The sequence below is a fragment of the Lycorma delicatula genome, chromosome 12 (genome assembly GCF_047948215.1).
Source record: "Lycorma delicatula isolate Av1 chromosome 12, ASM4794821v1, whole genome shotgun sequence".
NCBI lineage: Eukaryota > Metazoa > Arthropoda > Insecta > Hemiptera > Fulgoridae > Lycorma > Lycorma delicatula.
In genome coordinates, this window is record NC_134466.1 from 30,960,943 (window position 1) to 30,972,004 (window position 11,062).

The following is an 11,062-nucleotide window of genomic DNA, read 5'->3' on the forward strand; positions in this document are numbered from 1 at the left end:
AACCATTTTTTATCTCATTTCTAGAAACTTTTATTATATTTCTTTAATTTTAAGGCGCATAATTTTGATGAGGTACATATTTTTACATATAGCTTGGGGGGCCCTACATATAATTCCAACATGCAAAAATAATTTTTTGAAGGTACATCCCCCATATTTTCACTTAAGAATTTCCACATTCATGTTCAATAAGTGTGTGCAGTTTGTATTCTCATGCCGTGATATCGTCATTAAACACGGCCTGACAAATGAAAATATCATTGAACATTATCTTATTCCCTTTGGAGGTTATATTATATGAATAACTAGTTTATAGACTGACAGGATTTTTTCAGAATTTTTTGATTACTGGATTTTTAAGAGCTAATTCTTTAAAACTGTCTTACCTGATTTCTTTGGATTCCTTGTGTATAACTTCAACTGACGCCCTGTAATTGATGTCCTCATGGAAATCTAATTTGAATATATTGTTTTCATTTGGTGGATTTTCGTTAAAAACACGATTGATATTTATATTAGAATATTGTCAGATTCAATTTGGCATACCAAAAACCTCTCTCCAGCATGATTGAATCACATGATTCATTGTGTTATTTTTTTTCATTATTAATAATTTTATTTTTTATTAATAATAACAGATCGATTTATTATATAAAAAATTTAATTAATTTTTTTTTTACTGTTCATGTTAATTTTTTATTATTAATAATAAAAATTAATAAATACAAAAATTTCAGTTTACAAAAATTACAGTAAAGTTTAAACTCTTAACAGTTTTGATTTGTGGGGTCCCTTCAATGCGTTGTCGATAATTATAGCAAAAACATGAAGTTATACTAAGTTCTGCTGAAATATATATCTGGATTCTCAAAACCCACCATAAATTTATACCTGTATATATTTATATTATATTAATCAATAAAATAATTTTATATATATATAAATTTAAAAAATCTATCTGATGAACGAGTCATTTTTAAACAGCTTCATTCTGAAGTATTCAGAAACCTCATATTTCATATGTGTGAAGTTGTTGACTGTTGTCTTAATGTTTAATATAGGATAATTAAAGAGCATGTGGGTGACAATTTTGTTGTAGTATAATCTTGTTTTCAAATCTACTTAAACATATATATATATATATATGTATATAGCCTCTGACACTCCTGATAACATAAGGATTTCAATGTGGCATCATATATCTTAATCGGTTCAGCCGTTGAGCTGCTACAGTGGAATAAACATACATACACCTTAAATACATTGCACTCCTTTTTTTAAAAAAAAAGTGCAATGTATTTACACGATAGTAAATAAAAGGAGTTTTATTTAAAATAAATAAAACTATAATAAAAAACTAAATAAATAAAAAAGTAAATAAACTCCACTTCTGAGTATATCAGTTAATTTTTGTTCGTTTGGTTTCATCATGATTTTGTATTTTACTAGCAATTACCCCATTTGAATTTTGAAGTCAGAAGATTGGTATAACAATATTTCTGAATAACCTTGTTCTATTAGATTGAGAGTGTATCTGATGCATGCAAAAATTAGCCTTCAACCTACTAACAAATACCCTGTTTGAATTTTGAAAATCAGACTATTATTTGCAGATATTGTAAGAGCATATTGCAGCACCCAAAACAGTGGGGTGCCATGGGTACCCTGTTTGTTAACAGTTGATGGTGATGATTGCTCTAACCTTGCACGAGGTCTCACATCACCTCACCACTTTAGTCTCACACGCTGTCCCCATGGGAACCCCATTATTATTAAACAGAATTTTTTTGAATTTATTTAATATTATTTTATTTAGCTTAAAATGAATTCTTTTATTTTTGTAATATTATTAATTCGAATAATTCAAATCATTCAGTTCAACCTAACTCACACAGTGATAGAGGCTCAAAGTTCACAGTTCATTAATTTAATTCATCAAACATTATGCTTCAACCAACAAATCTCCATTATTATACACGCATGCACACACACACACACACACACACACACACACACACACACACACACACACACACACACACACACACACACACATACACACACACATACACACACACATTTATGTAGCCTACGGCATTCTCGGTAATGCAAGGGTCCAACAAAAGGTCATGCAGCTAAATTGGTTGAGCTGATGAGGTGGTGCTATGGTGGAACAAACATATATACATGGAAAATATAGTACACTCCTTTTTGGGCAGACATGTAAAAATTGCAGCTCAGTGCCTGAACTGATGTAGGTGAATAACTCCACGTTGGAATCCTTACATTACCGAAGTGTCATAGGCTATATATATATATAAATGTTTAAATAAATTTTTAAAAAATTGAAAAAAAATTATACTATATACACTTGTATAATATAGGTGTATTATTCTCAGTATGCACTTGTTCTTAGGTGATAAAAATTTAATTAAACTTTTTTTAATTCCAAAAAATATTTGTGGTATTCCTGTTGCATAAGAATTATTGACAACTGTCATTAATTGACTAGTATAACTTTTTCTTTCACTATTTTAAATTTTCTATGTTAATATAATTTAAATTAAACTAGGTGTGCGTGCTGTGATGTCATTTACCTTTTATTAAGGAAATAAAATTCCTTACTTTATTTATACTGAGAGTTTTCCTTCAGCTATCACAGCATTTATTTTCAGCCAACATATCCAAATGAAAGAGTTAGTAACACTATTGTATAATTTTGTATTTGATATCAGTAAAGCCTTTTTAGCTTCAAAAAGCCAAAATTCTAAAATTATTATTTAATAATTTAAGAATCAGTGATTTTGTTAGGACTTTGGACACTATTTGTAACTATGTGTATTCTTTACTAATATATTTATTTTATATATTAATAACTATGCTTTTTATTTTAATTGTTTGTATGATTTATTTGTTATGTGTGTAGTAAATTTCTTTTTACAGGATCCAATTAGAAAACCGATGTTAGTACATTCAGATAAAGCATTAAAAAAAGATGCAACAGAATTATTTAAATTAGTGCAGACTTATATGAGTGATCGTAAAGCTAAAGTTGGTATGACCCTTAATTCAGTCGCATTAGAGATTTGTAGTTTTGGATATTCAAAACCAGCATTACGAGATGAAATATACATACAAATCTGCAGGCAGACGACTGAAAATCCTAGAAGGTAATGATTTATTTTTCTTAACGAAACCTTAGAAACTTAATTATAAAAAGATTTAAAAAAATAGTGTGTAATATAAATATTAATTAGCAAAGTATAATATTATGAATAATAAATTTCTATCTGTAGGATAGAACTTATTAGTTGAATACTATATATTATTAAATAATATTTTATTTTACGCATCTATTTAATTTCTTAACCAACAACATGCTGATGTCCAATTATGGTTTCTATGTTGATAATGAGAGAGATTGAATTTTGTAGTTTATGAAAAATGCCAAGCCTGACTGGTATTTTAACTTAGAACTTACAGATGAAAGTCAGTGACTATCACTCCATTATAACTATCATCATACTTAATGTTTATGGCTGTGGTTAACCTCTCTTACAGATAGTTTGCACTGCTAGCAAACTATATTGTTGAAATTAAATCACAGATATTAGAATTTCAAAATATTGCAAATAAAATTGGCCTCAAAATATAATTTGAAAAGACAGAAATTATGTCGCAAAAACAAACACGATTAAAAGAAGTAAACATAAACAGTTATAAAATCAAAATAGTAACCTGATTTAAAAACCTCTGTGAAGTAACAAACAACCTAAATGAAAAAACCTCAATCCAAATAAGAAGAAACAAACTAGCTAAAGCTCGAAAATTAACCTGGTGCACTTACAATAAAAAGTGCCTAACAATAAATGCAAAAATAAGACGCTACAACACATTGTAAAACCAGAAGCCACTTATTTTACTTTACACTTTATTTAGGCATTACAGATTTTTTTGATTGAATAGCAGCCCTCTTTTAATTTTGGCCAAATGGTTTTAGCCATTTTTTCACACACCGGTTGGAGCTGCTCTGCTCCGACCTTGCCTCTTGTCATGATGCTGACAGAACCATTGTATCCAAGGTGCTAATATGGATATCACTAGCCCTCTGGTATTTAAATAATTTTAACAGTGCTTGACACTACAGCCATAATTACATTCTTATCTAGACTAGGCCATAATTTTTTTGATTTCATAGAATTTGTTTCAAAATTTTTCTTAAATTTTTTCACAGTTCTTCCATATCACTGATGTTATTGAATGACCTACGCTAAATTCTTGGGCAATATCCTTATTAATTCCACCATTCTCTAATCGCTAGATAATGTGCACCTTTTCCTCTTGTCATGAATGTTTTTCACGAAGTCATAATTAAATCACTATAAATGAATTACACAGGATACATAAACTAAAATACCCTACCCTCATGATGTGATATGGTCACAGCAAAAGATTAATAATAACTGAATGTGGCTGCTTCAGTTTACAATAATCTGGTACAGGAAGAAAATAAGAAAAACAAGAACTATAGTTCATATGCACGTAAAAAGGAAAAGGTGACTCATTTTAACCGTCAAAATATTTCTGTAACTAAAATGTAGGTATACTATGTTACTGACGAGTAACTTCCATCTGTCATTATAAGCGATAAAATGTTACATTGCAGTAGAAAAAATAAATACTAAATAAGTCATAATAACTGTTATGTCACTATAACTTATGTGTAATTATAAACAATATACATACTGTATTTATGTATTAACAACATGCCAAAACCAAGAGGCAAGTTTTTGGTCACTATATCTGATATCACTATAAATAATACTTACTGTATTTAAATTTGATCTGTGTTAATCAAGGAAATCTCCATAACAGTTAACCATTATGAATTTGAAACCTAGTGATGTTGATTCACGGACTCATAACATCATAGTGATTATTCACATTGTAGACCAGTGGGCTGTATTGTAAACAGTCTTCTAGCAAGAGCTGAGGGTATAGAAATAGAGCAAAGTCTGAAATTAAAAAATAATTTAGTGTATTTGTACACTAAAAAAAACTGTAAAATTGGGTTGATGATTTTTTTTAGACTCATTCTTTATCAGTTAATGTATTTTTAATATTCCTTGATTTGAGAAGTTTGTGAGGATTCAAAACTGTCATCACAAATCAAAATATTATAAATACAAAATAACTTTTGGTTATATCTCTGAAATAAAGAATTGCTATTTCACTTTTTCGATATCATACAGAGACTACTGTACTTGAGTCTCCTGGATTATTTAATTTGGATATAATATGGAGACTACTGCAATTAAAAATTCTTGTTTAGGCTGGTGCTTATACACATCATAACCCAGCCAGCTATTTATCATAATATTGAATTATAAGATCTTTGATTAAACAGTTTGTATTTTTTTTTTGTTGCATTTTTGATTTATATATTATTTTTGCTTAAAATGATATTTGGTTTTTTTCATTTGAATATAATTTATTATTATATACATCGTATATCTGAAAAGTTCCCAACTAAATTAAATAAAAACACAGATTTAAAGATAAACGAATTTACTCACATCAGCCCTCTAAATAGAACCCTTCTGTAGTTATACACTCGTTGCAGCGCCGGTAGAGTCCGTCAAACAGTCTGGAGAAATCACTTTGTGGGATCATGTTCAACTGCTTGGTGCACGCCCCATTGGATGGCCAGAATGCCATTGATAAAGCAGCCTTTCATCTTAAACTTGAGTTTTGGGAACAAAAAACTAGTCTGCTGGAGCCAAGTTGAATGAAAAGGTGTTGCCATATGTGCCGAGGCATTGTCGTGCAAGAGAGCCCAGCTGCCCGGATTCCTATATTCAGGGCCGGAATCAACAAATGTGACACATCAGGCATTTCATTACTTCCAAATAGAATTTAGAATTCACGGTTTGATCATTTGAGCACACACTTTCACAATGATTTTGTTGTAAACAGTTGTTGATGGCCTCCCGCTTTGTTCGTCATCATCCAACGATTCTTTACAGTCTTTAAACCGCTTCCACCACATGTACGTTGTAGGTACCAGATACAGCTTCATCACTGAATGGTTGCTGTTTTATCAAATAAATTTCAGCAAAAACTTTTTGACATCGAACACAAAATTTTATTGCGCTTCTCTGTTCCATGTTGCGAGCACGCACAAGTTCACATGAACACAATGTACGTGGCTGAATATAACTTGAGACTGGAGTGAAAAATGTGATGAAATTTTGTACACACACTCGTCAGACATCATACTACATAGGTTGTCTTAGAGATTGCTCTACTTGTATTGACTGCAGAACTTTACTAGTTCGGGAACTTTTCAGACATACTGTGTGAGGTATAATTTAACTTTTGATTACACAAAAAGTATAACTAAAGATTTCTAAACTGCCACTTGTCAAAATAATTGTATGTACAGATGCAGACCAGTTGCGAGCAGCTATTACATCTGTTCTGTAAATGTAACTAATGTTACATTTATAACAGTGGTGTTGACAAATTACTGTAATGCTAAAGTTTATTATTTTATTTTAATATTTTTTTAACTATGAATAAAGTTCTGAAAATTTCCTACAATAACAGAAAAATATTTATTCATTTTCAGCTGTTGTTGCACAACAAGTTATACATAAACAAATTCAGTCATTGCAGACTGTAAAGCAAATAGATAACTATACACCACTATCATCTAATGGCAATATGCATTTTAAAGTTTCTTCTTGTATTGCTTTCTGAAAACTGATAACTTTCTTACAAACCTTAATTACTTGCAGTTTTTATATAGTATTTACTGTTTAAGTGAATAGTTTTTGGAAATTTTTCAATTGATTTGAAACATTAACTTTACACATAGCTACAGTTGCTAATGGCAGAATTTTTACAGAACTTATACAATGAGAAAAATTGAATCATATTTAAGTAATTACATTCACAAATTATTTTAAACATTCTGTTTTATTATATTCCTATATTGCAGAAAAAGCCATAAACAAATTGTGTACATTCTACTTATCATCAAAGTATGAGTTCCAACTTTAGACTGATTAGATTTAAACTTCTTTAGGATTAAATAATTAGTGTTTTTATTTTTTATTTTTTTTGTTATGTGAATTATTTTTACTTGAATATGGTAATATTTGCTTTTCTTTCTTAAATACAGAGAAAGTTTGAGACGTGGTTGGGAGTTGTTAGCAATATGTTTATCTTTTTTCCCACCATCACCAAAATTTCAAGCATATCTGGATGGTTATATGAACAGGTAAATAGTAATTAAAATGAGTCATGTGTGTATTAAATGTTTTATTGTATTTACAAGTTATTCATTCAGTTTAAGGCATATGGTTTTTTTTTAAAGTTATACATTGTTGGAAATATGAGGTCGAAGATTAGAAAATTGTAAATCATCATCCTGTATGTACATAGGATGGCTCAGATTTAATACATAAAGTGAAAATTTTTGCACAAAGTGCCAGGTGTGTCTATCTTATAGTTTCATTCTCCTACTACCAACTTCCTCTCATCCAAAATTCATAGACCCATGTCCTCTTATTTTCTGTCAGTCCCCATTGTTATGGAGCCAAGTACGCACATACATTGTTGTCTAAAAGAAATTTAAAATGATGAAACTGTTTATCAAAGAAGTGTAAGTAGTTGGGCAATAAAATATTATGCACTAGAAGCTGAAAAAGCAAATATTGAGAATGAACTTCATATTGAGAGTATTCTGGGATTCCAAACATGTATATGTGACTCTCACTACCTGGGAGCTGGATCAATTATAAATGTTGTGTTATACATAGAGGTACTAAAACACTATGGATTGTTGTGTTTGACAATCCATAGAATCAATAATTCTGCAACATGATAATGCTCAGCCACGCACATCGTGTGTGGCTTAGCATTATAGTGTCACTCTCCATACTCGCCAGGTTTGTCTCCCTACAACTTTCTCTTTTTTCTGTCATTAAAGAGTGATATTAAGGATAATCATTTCACTGTGGATGATGAACTGAAAGAACATAATGAGGTTGTGGACCAAAAAAAGACTGTCAGCTTCTTCAGTGATAGAATGAGAAAATTGGTTCACCATTGGGAGTATGTGTAGCTATAAATTGTGACTACGTGGAAAAATAAATGTAATTTTTTTATAATAAATAAAATGTATTTTTATGCCATACTTGTTTTGTTTGACTATCTCTTTTTATCTGCAAGTTATAAGCAACTGTGCGTTACATTTTAGAGACACTGCATGCTATTCATTAGTATTAGGAATTTATATTTGCTAATATTAATTTTATAAGTTATGAAAATAATGTGTAGTATATTGATGGAAGAATTGGTTATGAAGAGTAATGGTACTGCTATAGTGTAACAAGTTCTATTAATTGCATATAGATATTCCATTTCTTCATATCAAGTAAAACTATATTTTTTGTTTACATTAATTGTGATAAAGTAAAAACCTTTAAAAACATTATCTTTTTATTTTTATAAATGAGGAATAGGGTGATTACATTCAGTTTCATTCTTCCTTTCTTTTGGATGAAATTAGCTCTTGTTTCAGCATTGATTCAGTTAGTTTAGAACAACCATATTTTAGTTCATTTTTATTTAGTTTTACCTTTATCACTTTGATAACTAAATATGCTTTTATTTTAAGTAGTTCATGGTGTTCCTTTTAGAGTTCATAAGGCAGGAAAATTCCTATCCAATCGAAGACATTGTTATAGTTTTCATGCAAATTACTTAATCATTTGAAGACTATGATCAGGGTCATGCTGAAATGTACCATAGCCAAAGGTACATTATATAAAATACTCTTTTTGAAAAGATCTGGGTAGAGTTCTTGTCCTAAGTGGACAGTGTATTTTTAAAAAAATCATTCTTCATTTGCAGTAGTTTCTCAAGCTCTCTTGAGGTAAAGTAGCCTGAAAATATTGTTTTGTGAAGGTATTTTACCATCTTCTTATGACCTTGGGTCTAATCAGTTCATCTTTCGTTTTTATATCATATTTTTTTGTTTTTCTGTCCACATTCAAGGACATCTTACTGTTGATGAATCAATGTTAATAGTAGTGTAAAGCTCTGAAGGTCCCTTATATGATATTTTCAGATGAATCTTGCAATTCATTTTTAATATTTTGTTCCTTCTGGTGTTTGTTTTCTATTTTGTTCTATATTTATCACTCCAAACTATTTTGTGAACTGAGAATTCTGGAAACACTAGATTTTGCCAAATCATCAATCAACATAAGCTCTCTTATTTATAATTTAAGCTCTAATGGCTACTCTGCTTTTTCTTTTTTAGAGTAATTGTTCATTTTCAAATATATAAGTATCATTTATGAGGATAAGTCATATATAAACTGGAATTTTTTTAGAAACTAATTAATTAATTTATAAAGTACTCCTGTACTGTGTTCTGTAATATATTTATATCTACATAATTTTTCCACTAAATTGGTGGAATGTTTGATTCCATTTTTGTAAAAAATAATGGGGAATGTCCAAAGCGAAAGCATATAAATTCTACCTTTTATCATCTGAAAAATGTCCCCATAATACTTTGTTTAGTGTTCTAAACAAATGATAGTGTACTCACTGTGTGACAAACCAGGGCAAAAGAAGGACTTTCAACAGTACAATTTTCAATGGAGTACAATTTTCCTTGAGTTACACTGTTGCAACCACCAGAGAACAATTTGTGGCATACAATGACTTGTGTTTATTGATATAGTCTAATTGCCAAACTGGGGTGTAATCTTTATAAAATTTCACTTATAAATAAAAATTTAAGGCATATAATTTCATACAATTAATTTAGGCCTACCCACTGCCTGTTTAGATAGTGCAACCAAACACACATTTATGCATTTGGTTGTTACAAAAAAATTTCAATTTACATTTGACTGATCCTCATAAAAGGAGAACAGACACCTCTTAAAAAATCTAATGTATAATTAGAATGATTTTATTTTAAAAACCAGTCAAAATTATAAATTTTTATTAGTTGTTGTCAACCTCCATATTAGATCAAAACAGTTGTAACTGCTTCTGTTCATTCATATCAATATTACAGTTTAATAGGTTTTTGTTCAGAATTGTTTGTTCACATTTCACATATAACATTTTTATTAAAATAAATTATTTACGAAAAGGTCTTCACGTATATTATACTCTACACCTATTACAAATTCAGGTCTAAATGTAGAAAGTTACTTATCCATTGGAAAGTAATATCAAAATGTGAAAGTTCAACTCCTACAGTTTTTTTTATTTGTTACTATCCATGATCCTACTCTGCTGTCATCTCATTTCAAATTGTACATCTTTATTTGATTATCTCTCTATAACTTTAGCATGAGAATTACATTCTTGGCCTTATATCTAAAACATAGTGGATAACAGATTTTTGTAGATTGTTTCATGTATGTTTATCAAAGCTTTATTTAATAAGATTGATTTTTTTAATTTATTTTAGGCACCGTGATCCTAGTTTTGATTTTCCTGAAGTTGGAAAGTGGCCTATACATGTACAGGTTAGCCATTATGCTAGTGTTGCTTGTAAGAGATTAGAAAGAGTTGGTATAGGTGGGAAACGGCCTCCAAGGAAACCTACATTAGAAGAAATTGATCAGTCTAGGGTATGTATATACAATTTTTTTCATTTGTTGACTTTTTTTATTCCAAAGAGCATGCATATATACATTTGTATATACTTTTGCCCAGAATTTTATTCCTAGTATTGGCTTTGTTTAGCCATGAATGATTTCTTACATAATAAAATGAAAAATGTACTTCGTTATATAATAAAAGATGATTTGCTCCTGATAATATTATTTAAAATATAACAAATGTTCTACAAAGGTTATTTTTAATATGTTGGTTGCTACACCCACAAACATGAGGACAGGATGGCTAACCTTGTGCACTATAAATTTGCTCTAAAATGATGTTTTCTTTTTGTTGTTGGTAAAAACAAATAAAGTTTTGCTAACAATAGATTGATAGTTTTAAAAACAGTGTAATTATTTTT

General features: G+C 29.6%; 1 protein-coding gene across 3 annotated transcripts in view; it reads left to right on the forward strand.

Annotated features, from left to right (window-relative positions):
* RhoGAP93B (MyTH4 and RhoGAP_KIAA1688 domain-containing protein RhoGAP93B) overlaps positions 1–11,062 on the forward strand; it is a 92,725-nt gene that overhangs the window by 64,050 nt on the left and 17,613 nt on the right. For all 3 annotated transcript variants that reach the window (XM_075380180.1, XM_075380181.1, XM_075380179.1), the window contains exons 17-19: positions 2,944–3,170; positions 7,187–7,285; positions 10,508–10,670. In XM_075380180.1, coding sequence (XP_075236295.1) covers positions 2,944–3,170; positions 7,187–7,285; positions 10,508–10,670 — 489 coding nt within the window. The remainder of the gene's footprint in view (positions 1–2,943; positions 3,171–7,186; positions 7,286–10,507; positions 10,671–11,062) is intronic.